This window comes from Sinocyclocheilus grahami, unplaced genomic scaffold, assembly GCF_001515645.1.
Source record: "Sinocyclocheilus grahami isolate Dianchi unplaced genomic scaffold, SAMN03320097.WGS_v1.1 scaffold355.1, whole genome shotgun sequence".
NCBI classification, from domain to species: Eukaryota; Metazoa; Chordata; class Actinopteri; order Cypriniformes; family Cyprinidae; genus Sinocyclocheilus; species Sinocyclocheilus grahami.
Genome location: NW_015505534.1, coordinates 1489690 through 1514105, shown reverse-complemented (window position 1 = coordinate 1514105; position 24416 = coordinate 1489690). Strand labels below are relative to the sequence as shown.

The 24416-nt window shown below is 37.3% G+C and overlaps 2 protein-coding genes across 2 annotated transcripts in view; both read right to left on the bottom strand.

The window, feature by feature from the left end:
• Positions 1–6666, bottom strand: part of LOC107548778 (dedicator of cytokinesis protein 11-like) — an 86165-nt gene extending 79499 nt beyond the window's left edge. Inside the window, exon 1 of the mRNA XM_016229585.1 lies at positions 6476–6666. Coding sequence (XP_016085071.1) covers positions 6476–6577 — 102 coding nt within the window. The 5' untranslated portion in view covers positions 6578–6666. The remainder of the gene's footprint in view (positions 1–6475) is intronic.
• Positions 6667–6862: 196 nt separating this feature from the next.
• LOC107548811 (netrin-4-like) lies at positions 6863–20861 on the bottom strand. Its single transcript, XM_016229633.1, has 10 exons — positions 20375–20861; positions 17889–18370; positions 16484–16753; positions 13477–13603; positions 12336–12521; positions 11393–11582; positions 10526–10608; positions 10276–10344; positions 10020–10193; positions 6863–7765 (listed from the first exon to the last, which is right to left on the bottom strand). The coding sequence occupies exons 1-10, from the start codon at positions 20451–20453 to the stop codon at positions 7629–7631; spliced, it is 1797 nt and encodes a 598-aa protein (XP_016085119.1). The 5' UTR covers positions 20454–20861; the 3' UTR covers positions 6863–7628.
• Positions 20862–24416: the final 3555 nt, after the last annotated feature.

The window sequence follows — 24416 nt, the reverse complement described above, 5'->3', positions numbered from 1 at the left end:
GCACTGTATTTGTTTTGTCCTATCGTATCTATCATATGTTGTTGCCTTATTAAAAAATATGCTATACATTTAAAATAAATGCATTTTAATTTTATAGTATATACTTATATATAAATACATTCATGAATGTTTTTAATGAATGGATTTTATAATAATACAAATAGCAATGTGTAACATTTTACCATATTTAGTGCAACACTTTTATTTGTTCCCCACAAAATATAGTTTTTTCACAAAATGTTTGGATTTCTAAAATTATTGTGCACTGATTTTTCTAGAATAACTTTTGCTGTCGAATTATCCACTAACCTAGTTTATGATACATTTTTGTCATAGATTATAAGGCCTATATTTTTTCATATTTGTTTGTTTTATTTTTCTTTATAATGAAGTAGTCTGTATCTAGTAGATTGTGAAAGAATGAGTATCAGTTCCACACAGAGATATATAAATTCTACATTTATTTAAATGAGGGAAAAAGAACTTCACTGGTATCGGATCGGAATCGGTATCGGCCAATACTGAACCTTAGGTATCGGAATCGGTATCGGAGGCAAAAAAGGCGGATCGGAGCATCCCTAATTATTATATGTTGAAAACAGTTTTATTTGAAATGGAAATCTTTTGTAACAATGTGACTGTCACTTTAAGTCAATACATTCTTGCTGAATAGAAGTAATTTCTTTCAAAAAAATGTTACTGATCCCAATTCAATTTGCACTTTATATTTTGCTTTTATTATACAGTATATTTTGCTTAAAGGGGTCATATGATGCTGCTAAAAAGAACATTATTTTGTGTATTTGGTGTAATGAAATATGTTTATGCGGTTTAAGGTTAAAAAAACACATTATTTTCCATATACTGTACATTATTGTTTCTCCTCTATGCCCCAACTTTCTGAAACACGTAGATTTTTACAAAGCTCATCGTTCTGAAAAGCGAGGTGTGCTCTGATTGGCCAGCTATCCAGTGCGTTGTGATTGGCCGAATACCTCAAGCGTGGGATGGAAATGTTTAGAATCATAAACTTTGTGATGCCTTGTCCCGGCCGGAGCGATGAGACAAAAACATTAAAACCCATTATAAACGAGGCATTCGTTGCATCCAGTGGGGACATAATTACTGATTATAATGCTTAGCGCAGCATAAACATAAAACCATGTCTGCATTTGTGATCGGAGAAATGACAAACAACAAGCCCTACTCTACACTGCTCAAAACTTGCGTTTAAATCATCAGTGGCAAATTCTTTAAATATAAAAAACGTACTAACAGTCTGTAAGTCAGAACAGCCGGCATTGTAGTCTACTCTACCAGGATCAGTAAACAGTCCTCCATAAAATGTGCTGCACACATCTGAATATTTGGGTTAAAGTGTTCTGGAACAGTGTTGTAAATACAACTTTATCACTGATTTCTAGCCGTGTCCTCTTTTGGAAGGCCAAACAAAGTAGTTTCGCTTTCACAACGAAACACAGCGTCACACACGGCGGCCTAGAGTGAGCAGAGGCCGGGGGTTAGAGTGAGCGGTGGCGGGCGGGCTTGCGGCAACCACATGTGACGACCCGGGGCTGGACTCCGCTTCGTCCACGGTGAAAGTCGTTCCGGCGATCCACAGCGCAAAGTTGATGTATTTCTTCAGCGACCAGCACGGATCAGCTCCAGGCATGACGAAGCGATATCGTCCCAAATCGTGACGTAGACATGTGGGGGCGTGTTAGAAGGAGCCGTTTTAGGTAGGCGTGGTTGACTCTTAAAGAATATCTCTTTGGATTTGAGACTTTAGTCTTTGCAACTTTACAGATCTTCTTTATGCACTAAGAGCTTGTAACACTCCAAAGAGAAAGGAAAATTTCAAATCGCATCATATGACCCCTTTAAGAGGGGGAAATAACGGCCTAAATATACCCAGACAAAAACAGTCATACATCAATACCATCTCTATACATAAATGCTTCCTGTGTTTCTCAAGCACACACGTATGAGCTGACAACCAATGCAAGTGTTTCAGCAGCAACTTCCTGTCATGTGACATACAACATAGAGGCAAGAAAACCACAGCCAGTCCAGCTCCCACTGCAACAGAGCCTGTGTTTCAGCTCAGTTCTGCTGGCTTGTGGCTGTACTCTCTGTCAACTGCCCTTTCAAACCAAATTACTCCAACTTCCCCAATCCAAGTCCTGTCCTTAATCGCTGCAAGACAGGGGTTAAAATCTCAGGGCCAAGATTAAGCTACGATACCGTGGTAGGACCAGTTTCCTATAGTCAAAAATAACCCAACCCTTGTGAAAACCACCACAAGGCCTCAGATCATTTAAAAAAGAGCAATTCTGTTGAGGACAGAGAGGAACTGTAAAAGAAGAAGAATCACAGGCCAACAAACCACAGACTGAGGTAAAGGGAAACATGAGCCAGTTTACTGCCCGTTCACAAGCCAATGGGCGTTGGCGCCACACACACGTTTCAGTCATGTTATTTCCGTATGCAAGAACGCAACATGAAAATGTGAAGGACGACAAAGTGGGCGACTTAAAGCTGTACAGAAACTGCGACTGGAGCACGTCTCCAGGGTGGTTAATGTACTTCCCAGATGTGAGTCTTTGGCGAAACATACAGAAAAAGCTCCTCAGCTGATGTGCATTAGGCCACTGCGTGTAAACACATACGCCAACATCTGAACTGAACGACCACGGTCTCCGTCTGAAGTTATGCAAACACACATCTGATCTCTTTTTTGTGTCATTACAAGGCTTTTGAACAGCTTATCTTGTCTTGTAAATCTCGTGGAGGACCACATGCTCTGTAGATCTGTGAGCATTTGAGGCCCACCATTTGAAAGCATCTTGAAATATTTATATCCAGTGAGTCCTGTGTAAAAACACACAGCGTAAATTATTGTGACTCAGTAATACACATTGTAAAATTCGACCATGACTGTCCCATATTTAAAGTCAATATGAATTGCTATTTGCTAAAATGGTGCCCAAGCAGTTATTTTTAGTTAGCATTAGCAACATTAGCACAGTGTCAAAACGGAAAAGGAAGAACAAGTTAAGACAATATGTTTAGATTATAAAGACAAAGACATTTTTTTCATTTTAAATAAAATTCACCGAAGGGTCCCTTCCAATAAAGATGCATAAAGTAAATGGGGTCAGTTTTCGCTTTAAAGAGTTTAATGGCCATCTATAGGGTGCCACCGTAATGAGCTCTAAAGACCAGAAATGAGTCAATGGGTTATTTGAATGGGCTTTTGGTTAAATGCCTAAAGTAAGGTCTGTGGTTAACACAAGCTCAACAACATATTTTCACGTTTTATTCTACAAAATAAAAATACATTGATAATACCCCACTGATTTTTTACGTGTCTTGAAAAAGGTGGTTGCTAAACAGTGACTAAATGATTAGAGAGGTTGTCAGGGACATTAAAGGGTTAGTTCACCCAAAAATGAAAATTCTAGGGCTGCCACTAACGACTATTTTTATTTCGATTAATCTATCGACTAATTTATCGATTAATCTAAACAATTAATTTCCAACAAAAACAATCAACAATTTTACTTAAGAATATTTCATTAAACTATATTTTATTAAACCAAATGAAATCCAAATTTCTATGAAATCCTTTTTTTAAAGCAAAAGTAAAGTGCAACATAGAGTGCAAGAAGCAAGTGTCCATCTCAGTCCAAATCACTGAAATCAAAGTTCAGTATTATAGTGTAAGAATGACAACATATCCACGTGTTCTAGTCTACCAATAATAAAATTATAATCAAAAAACACTTTTTAAAGGAGTATTTACCAGAAATGTTATTTACCAGAATTTATTTAGGAGAAAAATGTAAATGGGCAGTATTTCTGAAAAAAGAAAATAAAAAATTAATCGGAGATGCTTTTGATTATTAAAATTTAATTATTTTGCCGGTTTAGTTGACACAAGCAAAATTAAGTCGAGGATTTTAAAAAATTGAATAGTCTAATAAAATCAACAAATCGCGACAGCCCTAGAAAATTCTGTCATTAATTACTCGCCCTCATGTCGTTTCAAACCCGTAAGACCTTCGTTCATCTTTGGAACACAAATTAAGATATTTTTGATGAAATCTGAGATGCGCGCGCATGCTGAACGTTAACAACGCTCATTACGTTGATTACATTCTGGGGCACTCTCCAAAATGGCGGAAGACGATTAATGAAATTTTTGAGTGAACTATCCCTTTAAACATCATCACACAGAATGGGAAAATTCATGTACTTACTGGTCCAATTTTGCAGCCTCGTGTTTATAATTGTGCTCTTGAAAACTATTCTAATTCACACGTTCTAACATTTTAAATAAATATATAAAATAGATTTTTTTTTTAAATATAAAAGATTTGTCTGAAGCTTACTGGTGATGGTGAAGAAGTCATGCAAACATGGTGTAGTCAGTTTATAGCCTACCTTTAGCTTTTTACTTCTATGGCGATTGTTATAGGCTTCAAAATGAATAATAGATGTGTTCATCTGTGAAGATTATCATGATGAACAGAACGTGCACCAGTCATAAACTTTTGTTTGTCACAGAGCTCATTTTCTGCAATTATCCAACAGTCAATAGGATATCAATAGACAATCATTTTTGTCACGGGAACCAGGGAAATGCAAACTTTTGCGTTAACAAAAGACATCATACTTGCATCACTCTATATGCTACGTACTCAAAAACATTAATAAAATTCACTTTTAGATAATATGCACATTTAAAATGTACATATTCTTTTGGGGAAAAAAACAGCAAAAAACCTTGATGACTCATCCTGCACTACGCAGATTTCTGTCCAATCAAATGCTCTCTTGAATGAGAATGTCCCTCCCACTTTTACCACCAGAAACCAAGTAACAATTTATATTCATAGCTGACACATGACTACAAACTTATTGGCTATTTGAAAAAATAAGGGATGAGGCCTTCGAAATATGCCACCAAAACCTCCTGTTAGAAGTAGGCCTAGCCTGTTACTTCTGTATTTAGACATTAATATTCATAGCAATCGTGTTCATTTGAGAAGTTTATCATGATGAACAAAATGTGTTAGAATCATAAACTTTGGCTTATTTTCTGCACTTATCCAAAAGTGCAAAAGACAAACCCTATTGGCTTGCTATCGAGGCAACCAGGAGAATACAAACTTACAAAATGCCTTGAAAAAATGTCACTAGTGCAATATGCAAGTGTACACTTTTAGATAATATACACATTTAAAATAAACAGTCATATTCTTTTGGCGAAACAGAGCACAAAATGTTGATGACTCATCCTGCACTACACACATTTTGGTCCAATCAAATGCTCTCTTGAATGAGAATGCCCCTCCCCCAGTACCACTTGAAACCAACTAGGCTGCTATTTACAAAAATAAGGGATGCAGCCTTCAATACATGCCACCAAAACTTTTTAAAAAGTAAGCGCGCAGCTCTCGTTAATAAATTCCACTGGGTCTTTAAGTAAGACAATGAGCACCAATAATAACAAAAAAGGTCACTCATACCTTCATTTTGGCCAAATTTCTGCAATTGCACAAAGTGCAAAAGAAAAAAAGAGGAAAGATGAGACAAATACTTTATTCAGCACATACAGAGGCACAGGAAGCATAGCTGAGCAGCCTAAGGGTATTCTCAAGAGAAACACAACGGATCTGCAGTCTCCATAGTGTGCCATTTATTGTCTGTCTCCCTGGAAACCACAATCAAACTGACAATCATAGGCCATTATAGACCTATATTCATTACACTTATAGAAAATCTCAGGCTCATGACATATGTCTGGTTAAAAATATCATTTCTCAGCACTAAGCATTCATTAGAGCCATCAGTAGTGCTGAGAAATGATATCCTCCCTAAAACATTAACATCACATTTCTGTTCTCCTCCTCGGATAATTTCTCAATGGTTTAATAAAGGCAGAAAGAAAGGATAGGCTCTGCTCTTAGACTGGTGCATGAGCACATGCACATGACTCCTTACACAAAGGCAAAAGGATGCTCCATGTGGTTCCAGTAGGAGCCACAGAACAAAATCTTTCTTTTTTTGTATTTAAATCAATGCATATGTCAGTGTTTATATGCAGAAGGTTTCAACTGCTGTCTATGTGATGTGTAAGCCAGATGTTGAAGCTGTGCTGGTGTGACTGCCCGGAAGGCACGAGATGTTATCCCTCAGCAATCTGGCACGTGTTTCAATAATAATTACAACGTTTGCAAGAAACAAAAATGACTACAAGCAAGACCTAACAGCTTATATACATATACGAGGTCTGATAATAAACTAAGACTGTCTCAAAATCTAGTGAGCTGACTACTTAGACAGAATGCACGTTCCTGGGATATCAAAAAACGCCGCCTAGGTAGGTAGCTCACTACATGTTGAGACACAGCCTAACGTACAGACGCACTGCCCAAAGCGAGAGACGGGACGCTCTTGAGTTACTAACCACAGCAATGGACGTCCTCACCGCCTCCGACACACTTTGTCTGAGCTCCGCAGCCGTTCCAGGTTTGCTCAACCTTTTAGTGAATTTTCTTACTTCAGACATGTTTTAGTTTGATTGTAATTCCATCAACGTCCTCATTGCGGAAAGCGACATCGCGGCACGCCAATCTGCGCGTCTGACAAGCGGTGCGGATGCAGGCGGGGGCGGGGCCTCATGGACCAGCGTTAGCTCCGCCCATCACGCGGGCTTGCCTGATCTTGAGCAATCCCTGGTTTCGAATTATTCATGTAAAAGTTTTATAGTTTTGTATTTTATATTAAGAGAGAGATTATAGGCTATCTTGTTTTAATATGTAATGTTTTAAGATGTAATGAAAATAATGTGGTAAATTAATAAATAGTGAGAAGTTTTCATTGTGGTTTTTAAGCAACAATGTGAAAAAGTCTAGATTTTTGACATTGTGTGCTGTTTTTTAAGCTAGCCTGAGTCTTATTTGTTTCAGCAATAAATCAGCACGTTTCACATCTGAATACGTGTTCTTGTGAATATATTTGTACATAATCATTAATATGATCATAGGCTGACACCTTGTGGTCTTGGTTGGTAGCAAAAAATGTACATATTAAGGCCACAAACTTAAAACTGTGACATAACCATAGGAAAGTTATATTGCATTTGAGCATTGTATTTTCATGTGTACAAAATGCATGCTATTTACATGTTTAGTTATGATATAAAAAACTACATATATTATTTTATATATACATATATATATTATACATTCTGTACAGTCCTAGTATTCATCTGACAGCTAGCAAATACATCCACACAGCTGCTTTTAAAGCAGTGGCTCTCAACCAAATCTTAAAATTATATCAATGTAATTATATTCACATAATCCAAAATAAAACACAAAGACACAACCCCATTTACAAAACTGAACTGTCATTAAGTTCATTCAAGTTCATTTATTATTAACAGAAGTACCAGAGGTGCATATCAAATTGATAGGAGGGTCTTGGAGTCAAAAAGGTTGAGAACCGCTGTTTTAAAGCATTAGTATGATTCAGAGCATGAAGAATGATCATAATCAAATAAAGGCGAAGTTAACGTGTGCCACGGAAGATACATATTCAATGTCTCTCTGTGTCTCTCAGCTACATTTGGTTTTCAGAAGCTGATGAACTTTTCGGCTCAAGCTGGGTCTCCATGGCTTCACTATACTCTTCATGTTAACCATAGGACGCCCTCTTTTCACATCCTCATGTCCAACTACAAGATATTCCAACCCTACAGCAAGAGAAAAACAGTCTCATCAGTAAAGAAAATGATCAAATTAGCCTGATTTCACTAAACAATTATCAACAAAGATAGGCCACAGTGTTTAGTATTATTTATGGACTCTTGAAGTATTTATTAAGAATTAGTTTATATTTTTGTAAACAATTTTGTTTTTTTTTTACATTTTAGTCTAGTTTTAGATGAATTTTATGTTTGTCATTTTTATTAAGTTTTTAATATTTTGTATTTTGTTTTATACCATGGTCTGTCTGAATACTCTATTCTGATTGGCTGGCAGGTATGCAGTAAAACCGTTTAATGCACAGGTAATTCCAAGTCAGTTTAATCCCCATTCTATTTTAATGCACTGCTTGAATTGATGCAAACAAACCCACACACACACACACACACACACACACAGACAGAGAGAGAGAGAGAGAGAAAGGGGGGAGGGTCAATTCCACTGGGTCTTTGACAAACATGTCAACGCTTCCCCGCGACTTCTATTAATAAAATAGCCTAGATACTAGATCGCTACATTATATTCCTCAGCAATACGGTGTAAAATCGCTGTTTTTGTAGTAACTAAACACATCTTCATTGTTTGTAGAGAGACACGCAGATGCAGTTAACACACACACATACACACAACTGTCATCTCTCTTTCTCTCTCTCGATAATTAATTATCGATAATCAATTACCTTACTTAATTTATTAATTTCTTCCCGTTTTAGTTGTCAAGGTTTAACCTTTGTAAGTTTTTCCATGTAATATTTTATAATTTATTTCAGCTTTATTTTATTTATCAGAGAAGTTAAAATAGTTTTTAGCTTTAGTTAACAACAACAAGACTGATTAGGACAACCTAACTAAAAATCACAGAGACAAAGTAAAATAAATGCATTTAGTAGCACCATTATGAAAATGGAGAATTCTGATTCTCAGATACAGTGTGTGTATATATATATATATATATATATATATATATATATATATATATATATATAAAAAACAATAATACACACACACATACATACATACACACATATACATACACGTATACATATACAGGTGCATCTCAATAAATTAGAATGTCGTGGAAAAGTTCATTTATTTCAGTAATTCAACTCACCAGCAGGATTTGGCACCTGCCCACACTGCCAAAAGTGTTAAATGACCATGGTGTTGGTGTGCTTGACTGGCCAGCAAACTCACCAGACCTGAACCCCATAGAGAATCTATGGGGTATTGTCAAGAGGAAAATGAGAAACAAGAGACCAAAAAATGCAGATGAGCTGAAGGCCACTGTCAAAGAAACCTGGGCTTCCATACCACCTCAGCAGTGCCACAAACTGATCACCTCCATGCCACGCTGAATTGAGGCAGTAATTAAAGCAAAAGGAGCCCCTACCAAGTATTGAGTACATGTACAGTAAATGAACATACTTTCCAGAAGGCCAACAATTCACTAAAAATGTTTTTTTTATTGGTCTTATGAAGTATTCTAATTTGTTGAGACGGTGAATTGGTGGGTTTTTGTTAAATGTGAGCCAAAATCATCACAATTAAAAGAACCAAAGACTTAAACTACTTCAGTCTGTGTGCATTGAATTTATTTAATACACAAGTTTCACAATTTGAGTTGAATTACTGAAATAAATGAACTTTTCCATGACATTCTAATTTATTGAGATGCACCTGTATACACACACATATATATATATATATATATATATATACACACACTTATACATATACACATACATACATATATTCTCAATATAAAATCAATATACAGTATATGATTCTCTCCTAGATCTTTGCAAAGTACATTTTCTATTTTAATAAATGAGCATAAGAGTGAAATTAATGTAAACTTTGCTTCCAGTCTGTCTACACTGGCAAAACAGAAAAAAAATAAAAATAAAAGAAAGTTATCAGAATGTTTCCGATATATCATTATAACAAGTAACTATGCTTCCATGAAGAATTCAGAATTCAGCAGAAAACACAGGAGATATCCACAGAATTCACCCTTCATTTGCATTGCATTTAATTTGATAATACCTTCATCTAAACAAGGTTCTCCGAGGTCCATTTAACACATCTGATCGTATTTAAATCCACTGCACAGAATTCAGCAGGGAAACAGATTGTTTCCCGCAATTAACACCGATAATGTGGGAAAACAATGTGTAGATTCCATACGGGCTTGCATATTTCATATCATAACAAATCATGAACGTGTGCATGTCTGCTAACCTGGGAAAAGTACAGGGCATGTGCAGCCTCGTGTGGTCCAAGACTCGGGATAAAGAATCCGATTTCCATGAGAGAGCCTGAGGCGCGAGTTATCCCACAACACCTTAAGAACCTTAACATCCACCTCTGCGTGAGAGCCCTTATCATGAGCAGCCAACACTCTCACCTTCACTGCTGTAATCCCACAAGAAAACGCACATTAATTACATCAACTCAACAGAACATCGAGGTGAAGTGAGTTTTACATGCTACTTACCATAAACATATTTTACACTGCAGAATATTTTGCTGTTTCCAAGTGCTTGCTGTTTGCATACACATTTGTCTGTCAAGAAAAGAAATACCCACCAATTAAAATATTGGCTGTCAGTTTCTTTCTGTTGCTATGACAACCTAAAAACAGAAATGACATTTCAACAGCACATGCCTTTATCCCAGACGAGACAATAAAATTTTTATTGGAACAAGACAGCGCTGTTATCAGCTCCAAGATTTTCATTTAATACCTGGATGACTAAGGGCGGAGAAAAGCTCTTCTGTTCGAAACAGATGATTTTCTGCCGTGCTGTTGTGATCGGATTCTAGAGACCTAGACAACAAACATACATAGAGCACGCATGATTATGTATCTATAAATAATGTACATTATAATTTTAGCTGTAAAAGAAATGAAAGTGATCAAACATTTTATTTCCATATAAAATCGGCTTTATTTTAAATAAAGCAAGCACAAGCACACTTTCTGAGCAAGAAGTGTCAAAGACGTTTGGCATGTGTTGAATGCTAAAACATAAACTAATATTTAAAATGAAGACAAACAGCATTTGGAAACTTGTCTTGCTCTGTCTTACTGGATCATTTGAATGTGATGAACTACACCTATGGTTGAAGTTGAGGTGAACTGCCATCATAAATTCACTAAAAATCAGAGATCAGCTGGTGAAATGTTATCTTATCACTTAATTTAATATTTGATACCAGTGTGGTATTTATTAATATTTTTTATTTGTTTTTATTTTTATACTTTCAGTTTTCATTTTAATTTCCTTTTCAGTAATTCTGGTCATTTTTATTAATTTATTAGTTATATGTCTATGTAGCTATAATTTATTTTTATTTCAGTTTTAGTCATTTTATGTACATCAACTTTAACTTCCGTTAGTTGCTAAGGCAACATTTCTAATTTAAATTTTTCATCTAATATTAATTTTTGTACATTTTATTTCAACTTTATTTTAGTTACAAATAATGTATCTTTAAATAAAAACACTGATTTTGTCAAATTCCTTGTAGTCTCATGCATAAGATGAAAATGACATTAAAAACATGCCCTATAAAAATATTAAACAACCAGCAAAAAGGTTCATAATCACCTAATCATACAGTCTCCTGTGTAAGGGTCACAATCACCAGCACACTGGCAGGGCTTGCAACCATATTCATCGAAACCCCAGTATCCCAGCATGCACTGGTCACAGTGTGGTCCAGCCACCCCCGGCTTACAGACGCAGTCTCCATTATCAGGGTTACAATATGTGGAACCAGCACGGTTACACACGCAAGCTGCAATTCAGAAAGGAAGAACGTTACTCAAATCACACACATCAGATCAAAATATATTAGTGGTCCTTTCTGAGGCTCGGAACAAATTTAATATGTTTTGTACTATGCAAAGAGTTTCTCAATGAATAGAAAGACACAAAGACTGATGTTTTGCATACGCAGTCAATTATTATGAGCCTGTGTCATCTGATGATTAATCGGTCTGCCTCCACATACACAATAAGCGCGTTTACACTCTGAGATCCCATCACTGTTCTTGTTACTCTACATGCCCCAGCTCGCCGTAAGAACCATTAGCATTCCGAGCAGAAACAACATTCAATCCCAAACATCCCCTCAATGTGTGCTACAACATCGGACACGTTCGCTGATCTGGCGAGTTCCTGAATTTTGACATAATCTAGGCCAAGCTGTACACGTAAACAGATACTCAAAAACTCACGCACATGCTGAAGAAAGATGGAGATCAGGAACGGAAGTGTACAGCAGGAAAATCTCAGATACTCCACATGCCATTTTAAGCAGCTTTTCAAAATCTGAGATTAATGGCTTTCATCTCAGTTCAAGACACAAATACACACACACACTAAAAAATATGACCAAGTATAAGGAACACTGCATCCAATTTTGTCACACTTTTGACAGCTGTTTTGTTGTAGTTTAAATGAATATTGTATAAATGAGCCCATGTTGATCAGGCATTTGAATGCTGGTTTACACAACAGTTGTGAGTGATGCATGATTGTGTCTTACGTCTGCAGGAATCCGGGGCAGTCGAGGGTCTCTCTGGGTCTCTGTAGAAGCCGCTGTGGCAGTGTTGGCATTGACGGCCGCTGGTGTTGTGAAGGCAGTCACACACACCTCCACTCCGCTGACCCGAGCGTAGCCATACGGTTTTGTCAAAGTGACAGCTCTCTGCGTGGCCGTTACACTTACACTCTACACAATGAATACACAAGTACTGGGTTATTACAAACAATAATCAAATTACAGATTACATCAGATTTTTTATCTGTTATCCTGCAAAACTTGGCAACTTTCAACTGCTGTGTCTGACTTTTTATTCTATGGCCTGTAGTTTGAAATACTGGACAAATCAGATGATAATCTGAAGGTTTTTGACCAACCAACAAAATTCCAACTGCAGCTCAAATTCCGAATGCTTCCAATAACTATATACAGTGGGTACGGAAAGTATTCAGACCCCCTTAAATTTTTCACTCTTTGTTATATTGCAGCTTTAAGCAATGGGCTGGTTTTGGTCACGTCATGATTTGTCACAGAACTCTCTTTAACAGATCTGGCAACCCTGCCATAGAATTACACTGAAGGAGGGAACAGAGCCATATCTACACAACTACAAACTTATAATGTTACAAAAAATTCTATTTTAGATATTGTTGAACGTTCTATTCATCAAATAAGCCTGAAAAAATGTGGCACCATTTCCACAAAAATATTAAGCAGCACAATTATTTTCAACATTGATAATAAAAAGAAAGTTTTCTTGAGTAGCAAATCAGCATTATCAGCATATGACACTGAAGACTGGAGTAATGGCTGCTGTAAATTCAGCTGACATCACAGGAATAAATTACATTTTAAAATATATAACAGGGAAAAAAATTTTTTTAATTGCAATAACATTTCACATTATTACTATTTTACTGTATATTTGATCAAATAATTGCAGCCCTGGTGAGCATAAAATATTTCTTTCAAAATAATTCAAAAATCTTGCAGACCCCAGACTTTTAAACAGTAGTATAAGGACCAGAATATCATAGAGACTGGTCAGTTCGCTTGACTTTTTCCAGTATCAAACAGTCACACATTCCCCCTTCAGTGTTATGTCCACGTCAGTACTTGGTTTTACATATGAACTGAAACTTACTAACACACTGGGGAGCTTCTCCAGTTAACCCGTTAGCTGGTTGCCATGGTCGGTCGTTATAGAGGCGATCACACCGTTCACAATGATCCCCAGTCGTGTGATGCCGACACACACATTTACCGTGCACCTGTGGCAGAGGCCAGAAAACACCATTGACAATACAATGACACATTGTTACACTTTCACCTTAGCAGACCTCAGTTCAAAGGCTTGCTAAAAATCTTCAATCAGAGATTTACTAAGACGATCTTCAACATGCTCCAGCATCAACTGTGTTCATTCTAGTCTCAAATATGTTATCATACCGCATACTTTGCCAAACTATAAACCAAATAGGATTGGCCAACTCCCAATACCTTTTTGTTTTCTTACTAGAACCTACACTTGGCTAGTTTTTTTTTCCCCCCTTGATGGACCTCATATTGTTTAAATTGATCATTAGATTCACTAGTTTACTGTTAATTTTATCATTCAAAAGGTTCGGGGTCAGTAGTTTTTTATTAATAATTTTGGGTTAAAACGATTAAAAATGACAGTAAGGACTTCTATAATGTTTAAAAAAAAAATCTGTTTCTAATAAATGCTTTCTATTAATTAAAGTCTCACGGTTTCCACAAAAATATTAAGCAGTGCTGTTTTCAACATAAAAAAAAATGTTTCTTGAGCACCAAATTAGAATGATTTCTGAAGGATCATGTGACACTGAAGACTGGGGTAACGATGCTCACAATTCAGTTTTTCTTTTTAAATAATAAGTAATTGTGACTTTTTCCTCACAGTTCTGACTTTTCTTATCTATGGATCACAATTCTGCTTTCATATCTCGCAATTGCGAGATGCAGCAAGATAACATCATAATTACCTTCAAAATGTTCCCCCAAACTTTGGAAAGGTAGTGCAATTGAGAACATTTTGATGGATTTTTATGATCTGTAGTCGTTCTTGCTAAGGCCATCCATCTTACTATCGCTCTACCACTGATTAGAGATTTGAAAAGAGCCCTAATTCTTTTCATTTGCTACAGTCAATCATTCTCTCCTACATCTCCGAGTTATGTGCCCAATCTCTCGCTCAACAGTCCTGTATAAAAACATCCTCCTCGCCCTCAATGTCCATGATTACCTAATACTAATATCCCAGACTCAGCCATCCATCGAAGATGCTTCAAATGAAAGCACAGATAATTATCATCGGTCACTCTCCAATACGGAATGAAAACAAACAAGTGAAAGAAGAATTTTTAAAATACTTCAGGAGAGAAAGAGAAGGACAAATTAGCGCTTCAGAGGGAGGGGGGCAAACTGGCAGCGCTCCATTCACTTGGCATCTGAAACACTTTCACATGTTTATCATCATAATATGGGAGGAAACACACTCAGACGCACATACTCTCCCTGCTAACCAAAACATTCCTGCAGGGGCACACAAGGGTTGCGTGTGAGCACGTGTTCCTATTATGAGTGTGGATGGACAAAGCATGTCAGTGCGACCGTGTTTGTCTGCATGTCTGGGTGGGTAGCGTGTATTCTGTGTGCATGCTTGTCGATTGGCACGGGGTGTGTGTTTGGTCTGGGCTTCTAGATCAAATGGTTTAACCTTTGATAAGAGAGCAACGGGCTGATGTGTGTGTGTTTGAGCGAGCGAGACTAATTGCGGTTATTGTCTGATCACAGCATGCAAACAACAACAGCTCAATTAGCAAAAGGGGCGAGCAATGCAGCCCCTCGTTTTCGTCTCTCTGCTTATCAGTATTCCTCCCTCCGTTGTTTTTCTGCCTGACTTTGTCTTTTTATCCTTCAGTTGCTATCAGTTTTATCTCTACGCAGAGATAGAGCAAACACATGGCTTATATAATCTGAAACAAAGACAGTGAGAGTGAGAGGGGAAAGAGAACGAAAAAGTGAAAGACAGTAAATGGAAAGGGGGAACTGTTTATGTAATCATACGGGAAACATGTTTTCTGGGAATGTTGATAACCACAAATAATGCAAAGTTGTTTGCTGTTTTTGTTTTACATTGCCATTGTTCTCCTTTACAGGGATGAAATCTCTGAAAATTCTGTCATCGGCTATTCACCCTCGTGTCATTTCAACCTGTATGATTTTCCTTCTTCAGTAGAGCAGAAACAGTTTTTGCTCATATAATGAATGATGCTCATATGATGCTTTTTTAAAGATCATTATTTTGTGTATTTGGTGTAACAGAATATGTTGTCATGCTTTAATGTTCAAAAAACATTATTTTTAAAATACCGTACATTATTGTAGGTCCTCTATGCCCCGCCTCTCTCAAACGCTTCGTTTTCTACAAAGTCCCTCCTTCCGACAAGCGCAGTCTGCTCTGATTGGCCAGCTGACCCAGTGCAATTAAAAATAATTTTTCGATCATTTGAATAAAGCAGAAATAAAGAAAAATAAATAACAGACAAAAATGTAAACTTTAATGAGAATTAGAATGAGAATGTTGTCTAGTGCATTTTCGTTTTAAAACGGCGTTTTAAAATAAAAAAAGATCTTCGTCTACACTGGCGTTTTCACTGCATTTGAGGGTCGAAAACGCCGGAGTAGTGTAAACGACAGGCGTAACTGTAGCAAAACTTGTGCGTTTTAAAACTAAAATGCACTAGTGTAAACGTAGCCTAAAGCTCTACAATTATTAAACTAAATTAAAGCTAATTAGAAATTTAAAAAACACTATAAACTTAAAAATAATATATACACATCAAATTGCAATTTAAAATTAAAATTAAAATATAAAAATAAGTTCATACCAAATATTAACAAATACTAAAATAGTATACAAGTATGGTTACTTATTTTGTACAGCACATTGGTCAACAGTAGTTGTGTTTAGTTGTGCTTTATAAATAAATTGAAATTAAAGTACTAAAATAACACTAGTCCAAAACAACACTGGATCCCAATGACTTTGCTGTATTAAAAAAAATTAATTATTTTGCTTAGGAAAAAAGAAAGTCATAAAGGTTTGTATACAACTATACACTTACCATGTGTTTAACAGGAGGGTGTGTAATCTGTTGGTCACCAGCAGGCACACACTGGTCTGCATGTCCATGGCACAAACAGCCTCCCTTTAAAATAAGGTCATAGATGGCATAGTGGGCAATGAACACGTTGGCATCAAGAAGTTTTTGTTGACAGAAGCAGGACTGCGGCTGAAGCAGACGTATCCGTATGTTAGTGATGCCAAGGTGGACTCGGGCATCAATACTGTACGGATCCAGTTTGTCCCAGGGTGACAGTGCACGGTAAATGACCTGCTCACACACAAATGCATATATCAAAAAACAACAACAACAATACAGTAATTTACCGAGTAATGACCTTACTGTTTTAATTTTTAAAAAAATATAAGTACTAGTTATTAGTACTGGGAATTGAACACTATAAAAGCTGAAAATGTATGTAATGTAATGCAGTCAGGTTAACAAATTGTTTTTGAAAAAGTCAAAAATTACTCTCATTGTATAATTACATTTAAATGTTTTTTCTATATCACCCAAAAATTGAAAATTTACTCACCCTCAGGTTATCCAACATGTAGAAGATTATATTTCTTCATCTGAACAAATTTTACATTACATCCCTTGCTTACCAATGGATCCTTTGCAGTGAATGGGTGCCGTCAGAATGAGAGCCCAAACAGCTCATAACTAAAAACACTGTCCACACAAAAAAAAAAAAAAAACACACACACACAATTCCAGTCAATCAGTTGACACATTTTTAACTGAAAGGCTGCAGGCTTGTAAGAAAAAAATCCATCAAGTCATTGAACTGCCGTTTCTGGCTAAAATCTGCATAATCTCCAGGTCTATCCATAATATTGTTTTCTCCAGTAAAAACAAAAAAAACTCATCTGAATCAGGAGAAAAATATGCACAGATCAAGACCAAAATAGTTCTAAACAAATATGTTGTCTAAAACAGTCTTAATATTGGATCTGTTTAGCACCTTCATTACATGACCGTTTATTGATGGACTGGAGTGGTGTGGATTACTTGTGTGGATTATTGTGATGTTTTTAAGCGCTCATTCTGACGGCACCCATTCACTGCAGAGGATCCATTAGATCTTAATATTGGATCTGTTTAGCACCTTCATTACATGACCGTTTATTGATGGACTGGAGTGGTGTGGATTATTGTGATGTTTTTAAGCGCTCATTCTGACGGCACCCATTCACTGCAGAGGATCCATTAGTGAGCAAGTGATGTAATGCTAAATTTCTCAAAATCTGTTCTGATGAGGAAACAAACTCATTTACATCTTGGATGGCCTGAGAGGTAAATTCAGCAAATGTTCATTTTTGGTTCATCTAAACTAATCCTTTAAGAAGAACCTCATTATTCACGCAAAAAAACTCTGAAACGTGTGATACTGTACACTTACCTCTCCATTGCTGCAAGGCTCTGCTGTAGAGTATTTCTGAGTGCAGCTCTGTCCATCCTCCAGGTCGAACACTTCACTGCAGTTGTGTGCATACAGCATCAGAGCGCTCCATGTGCGCCCAAAGTCCTGCGAGCGCTCGATCGCCATGGCAGCAGGGCGTGGTGACCGAAATATGATAATGAGGTGGGTGAAGTAAAATTCCACCTCCAAATCCAGCTTTAGAGTTTCGATGGAAACACCCTGAGCGGACTGCCACCACGTCGGTGGGTGTTTGAAGGGTGAGTCTGTCATGGACGCAGGTGGGTGTGCACGGTGCAGTACAGAAGCATCACACACCTCACAATGCAACACACATCTATTCATTTTGTAGACAGGCCTACAGTAGCGTTCTGGAGAGGACGAGCCACACTGGGAAATTGTCTGTACAGGACGCCCAACTGCCAGGTTCCCCATTCGTGGATTACACACCCGATTCTCACATCCTGGTACATATAAACAAGTAAAACTTTTTTAAAATACAACACATACACAAACAAATTGACTGAACGCAAAATAATGCACATTCCAACAGACACTGACTAGAAGCATTTGGACACTACAGGGAAAAAAACGAATGCCAAAAAGGTCTAAGACTTGTAGTTTTGAGAAAAGACCGTTTTAAGCAGTATGTCAACAAGTAATTATCTTTGAGCAGTTACACTAGTCTGGGCTACATAATCAGATTCCAAACACTAAGTACTATTATTACATTTTAGAGTGCTAATAATCAGATTACTTTTTTTTATAGATTACATGACTATTATTTACACAATGGCAGTAAACTACTCAAAATGTACTGATTCGCTCTAATTCTTCTTTTTTCTCTTGTAAATGATCTTTTCTAAAAAATCCTACATCTTATATACATTTGGAATTGTTTCCAGTTTTATGAAACTACACACACCAGCCAGTCAGATGAATACAGAATGGAGAGGCCAAAACTTTAAACTTGATATTTTTATGATTTAATTAATTATTAGCTTTTCGGCACTTCACAAACCCCCTGCCGGTCTCTCAGGAACTCCAGTTTGCAAAACTTAAGTTGGTTCAAATTGAATGCACTTCATGATGCTGAAAACAAAGATTGGAAAATGTTTTCTTATGAATTTGGTCAAAAGTAATAGTCAGAATACATTACCTAATGTGTGCGATCCAATAGATCACGTTACTAACTACAATTTAATTGACTACCATTTGGAAGTAATCTACACAGCATTGTTTATGACTAAATTATAGCCAATAGATTTACCCATCACATTTTTTTTGGAGGGGGGCGTTTTAAAACCTTTTAGATATGTTTAGCTATATGTGTTGTGAAACAAAATTACGATTTGGGTTGCACGAGATTGACAGACTGTGCCCGAAAATGACCTTTACATTTTTTGGCCATAGATTACATTACTATTATTTACACAATGGCAGTAAACTACTCAAAATGTACTGATTCGCTCTAATTCTTCTTTTTTCTCTTGTAAATGATCTTTTCTAAAAAATCCTACATCTTATCTACATTTGGAATTGTTTCCAGTTTTATGAAACTACACACACCAGCCAGTCAGGTGAATACAGAATGGAGAGGCCAAAACAACTTTAAATTGGATATTTTTATGATTTAATTAATTATTAGCTTTTCGGCACTTCACAAACCCCCTGCCGGTCTCTCAGGAACTCCAGTTTGCAAAACTTAAGTTGGTTCAAATTGAATGCACTTCATGATGCTGAAAACAAAGATTGGAAAATGTTTTCTTATGAATTTGGTCAAAAGTAATCCGAAAGTAATCAAAAAGTCCGAAAGTAATCAAAAAGTAGTCAGAATACATTACCTAATGTGTGCGATCCAATAGATCACGTTACTAACTACAATTTAATTGACTACCATTTGGAAGTAATCTACACAGCATTGTTTATGACTAAATTATAGCCTATAGATTTACCCATCACATTTTTTTTGGAGGGGGGCGTTTTAAAACCTTTTAGATATGTTTAGCTATATGTGTTGTGAAACAAAATTACGATTTGGGTTGCACGAGATTGACAGACTGTGCCCGAAAATGACCTTTACATTTTTTGGCCACATTTATATTTAATAAAAAAAAGCGTTTTACAGTCACTGTATAACTCCCTCACTGATAAACATATAAACAAACACTTTTTTATATAAATACAATTATAGTACAAAGAAAGAAATAAACGCACTTTTAACGTGCTTTAATATAATCTACAAATGCAGAATCAATCTGCACATTGGTTGGACTCAGCGGCCACATCTCGATGTTGGCTGTGTACGCATATGCAAAGTTTTTTGTTTTGTTTTGCATATTCAAATCATCCCAGTCTCTTTCTCTCCATATCAATCAGTTCGCAGTAGTCTCTGTTCGGCTGAAAACCAGACAACTTGTTTTGATCGCACCTGCTGGGTGAATAGTTTACATGCGTAAAACACTGACCTGAACGCACGGGGTGAGGAACGCTCATCAGGAGCGCTGCGAACAACACGCATCTCCCTGGCAGCTCCATATTAATCATCAATCCAGTAAAAAATAGAAAAGCCACAAATTACACGTATCAAACCCCGCGAGTGGGTTTAATCCACAATACGCACGGGAACCTGATTCCACTCCAGAGCCTTTCAGATTGCATGTAGGAGCACGACTTCATTGGCGTGGGTTGGCCAGGTGCGCAAACGCTGAGCGGAGGTGATCTGCTCCAGTAACAAACAGAAACTGTTCAGCTGAAATAGGACACAACTCTCGCGCGACAACGCCATTGGTGTGTAACCTCAAATACGCGTCTGTCAGAGTCACTTCTGTCCCCGGCCGCGCTGCTCGTGTAGTGAGCTGTGTGTGTGTGTGTTCTGCTCTGAGCGCGACTCGTGGGGCTGCGCGTGCTGCGCGTGCTGCTCTGTAACACCTGAGTTGGAATCTGGAGCCCCTTTGAGTGACAGGAGCTTTGAAGAACACAGGCCACGCCCCTTCTCCCAGCATTTTTCCTGATTTAATGGAGCATTCCTGGCATGAGTCACCTGAGTCATTCAACGTCAGATCTCTTTCGCACAAACGTTTACCTAATTTAGCTGTCTAAATGGACACTTTCTACTGAGTTAAATTATTATATAGGCTAACTGTAGACTTTTTAAGTTATCTTTGATCATTGTTTTCACAAATTTTATATTCGGTTATTTAATATTACATGGAAGTTTGTCTTAATGCCCCATATAAAAGTTTATGCATGATAGTTTATAAAAATAAAGGTTCCAAAAGGGGGTTTGCAGCAGCAATGTCTTAGAATAATCATTTTTTGGTTCCCCAAATTAGCTTTCATTGAACAGTTCTTCTTATTTTTTTTTCTTAGTGTGAAGAACATTCTAAAGAGCAAAGAACATTTTTCCACTATATACAGGTGCATCTCAATAAATTAGAATGTCGTGGAAAAGTTTATTTATTTCAGTAATTCAACTCAAATTGTGAAACGCAAAGTCTTTGGTTCTTTTAATTGTGATGATTTTGGCTCACATTTAACAAAAACCCACCGATTCACTATCTCAACAAATTAGAATACTTCATAAGACCAATAAAAAAAACATTTTTAGTGAATTGTTGGCCTTCTGGAAAGTATGTTTATTTACTGTACATGTACTCAATACTTGGTAGGGGCTCTTTTTGCTCTAATTACTGCCTCAATTCGGCGTGGCATGGAGGTGATCAGTTTGTGGCACTGCTGAGGTGGTATCGAAGCCCAGGTTTCTTTGACAGTGGCCTTCAGCTCATCTGCATTTTTTGGTCTCTTGTTTCTCATTTTCCTCTTGACAATACCCCATAGATTCTCTATGGGGTTCAGGTCTGGTGAGTTTGCTGGCCAGTCAAGCACACCAACACCATGGTCATTTAACCAACTTTTGGAGCTTTTGGCAGTGCGGGCAGGTGCCAAATCCTGCTGGAAAAATGAAATCAGCATCTTCAAAAAGCCAGACAGCAGAAGGAAGCATGAAGTGCTCCAAAATGCCTTGGTAAACGGGTGCAGTGACGTTGGTTTTCAAAAAACACAATGGACCAACACCAGCAGATGACATTGCACCCCAAATCATCACAGACTGTGGAAACATAACACTGGACTTCAAGCAACTTGGGCTATGAGCTTCTCCACCCTTCCTCCAGACTCTAGGACCTTGGTTTCCAAATGAAATACAAAACTTGCTCTCATCTGAAAAGAGGACTTTGGACCACTGGGCAACAGTCCAGTTCTTCTTCTCCTTAGCCCAGGTAAGACGCCTCTGACGTTGTCTGTGGTTCAGGAGTGGCTTAACAAGAGGAATACGACAACTGTAGCCAAATTCCTTGACACGTCTGTGTGTGGTGGCTCTTGATGCCTTGACCCCAGCCTCAGTCCATTCCTTGTGAAGTTCACTCAAATTCTTGAATCGATTTTGCTTGACAATCCTCATAAGGCTGCGGTTCTCTCGGTTGGTTGTGCATCTTTTTCTTCCACACTTTTTCCTTCCACTCAACTTTCTGTTAACATGCTTGGATACAGCACTCTGTGAACAGCCAGCTTCTTTGGCAATGAATGTTTGTGGCTTACCCTCCTTGTGAAGGGTGTCAATGATTGTCTTCTGGACAACTGTCAGATCAGCAGTCTTCCCCATGATTGTGTAGCCTAATGAACCAAACTGAGAGACCATTTTGAAGGCTCAGGAAACCTTTGCAGGTGTTTTGAGTTGATTAGCTGATTGGCATGTCACAATATTCTAATTTGCTGAGATAGTGAATTGATGGGTTTTTGTTAAATGTGAGCCAAAATCATCACAATTAAAAGAACCAAAGACTTAAACTACTTCAGTCTGTGTGCATTGAATTTATTTAATACACGAGTTTCACAATTTGAGTTGAATTACTGAAAAAAAAAAAGAACTTTTCCACGACATTCTAATTTATTGAGATGCAACTGTATTTAACCAACTTTTGGTGCTTTTGGCAGTGTGGGCAGGTGCCAAATCCTGCTGGAAAATGAAATCAGCATCTTCAAAAAGCTGGTCAGCAGAAGGAAGCATGAAGTGCTCCAAAATTTCTTGGTAAATGGGTGCAGTGACGTTGGTTTTCAAAAAGCACAATGGACCAACACCAGCAGATGACATTGCACCCCAAATCATCCCAGACTGTGGAAACTTAACACTGGACTTCAAGCAACTTGGGCTATGAGCTTCTCCACCCTTCCTCCAGACTCTAGGGTCTTGGTTTCCAAATGAAATACAAAATTTGCTCTCATCTGAAAAGAGGACTTTGGGCCACTGGGCAACAGTCCAGTTCTTCTTCTCCTTAGCCCAGGTAAGACGCCTCTGACGTTGTCTGTGGTTCAGGAGTGGCTTAACAAGAGGAATACGACAACTGTAGCCAAATTCCTTGACACGTCTGTGTGTGGTGGCTCTTGATGCCTTGACCCCAGCCTCAGTCCATTCCTTGTGAAGTTCACTCAAATTCTTGAATCGATTTTGCTTGACAATCCTCATAAGGCTGCGGTTCTCTCGGTTGGTTGTGCACTCTTGTGAACAGCCAGCTTCTTTGGCAATGAATGTTTGTGGCTTACCCTCCTTGTGAAGGGTGTCAATGATTGTCTTCTGGACAACTGTCAGATCAGCAGACTTCCCCATGATTGTGTAGCCTAGTGAACCAAACTGAGAGACCATTTTGAAGGCTCAGGAAACCTTTGCAGGTGTTTTGAGTTGATTAGCTGATTGGCATGTCACCATATTCTAATTTGTTGAGATAGTGAATTGGTGGGTTTTTGTTAAATGTGAGCCAAACTCATCACAATTAAAAGTACCACAGACTTAAACTACTTCAGTCGTGTGCGTTGAATTTATTTAATACACAAGTTTCACAATTTGAGTTGAATTACTGAAATAAATGAACTTTTCCACGACATTCTAATTTATTGAGATGCACCTGTAGAACATTTCTTAGAATGGAAAGGTTTCACATGAAACCATCAATGCCAAAAAATAACCTTTATTTTTAAGAGTAGGCTATAGGTTAAAAACCTTGAAAATGACAAATAGGGTTTAAATGCAAAAGCATCTAAGTGCCGTCTGAGATTTTCTTCTAAAATTAATATTTTTCTCAGGCTCCTATGTTTATGTTGAGTTATTTCAGTTTAATGGCAATGTAGTGAAATCACTGAACCTACACATAGGAGCTTGAGAAAACTGCTAATTTTAGAAGAACATTTCAAATGGCACTTAGAGGCTTTTGCCTCTGAACTGAGATTAAATATCATGTTTTATATGGCTGTCATTTGAGGTTAACATCATTTAAATTATCATTCAAATGTATTTTAATTAGCAAAAGCTATTTAGTAAAGAAAACTGTTTCACACTGTTCTTTTTTCAGTTTATCAAAAGTTCTTATTTGATTCTTGGATGACGCTCATTAGGGCTGGTTCCAAATTATGATTCCTAATGTAACTGAAATCAAAGTATAAGTATATTTTGAGATT

Bases quoted from the DNA above. Each gene is read 5' to 3' on its own strand.
- LOC107548811 (XM_016229633.1), bottom strand. From the start codon at position 20,453: ATGATTAATATGGAGCTGCCAGGGAGATGCGTGTTGTTCGCAGCGCTC. The intron at 13,604-16,483 runs GTAAGTGTATAG...CCTCTGCCACAG, and splicing joins ACCCTCCTGTTAAACACATG to GTGCACGGTAAATGTGTGTG. The intron at 10,345-10,525 runs GTATTAAATGAA...TTTTCTTGACAG, and splicing joins CTCCGCCCTTAGTCATCCAG to ACAAATGTGTATGCAAACAG.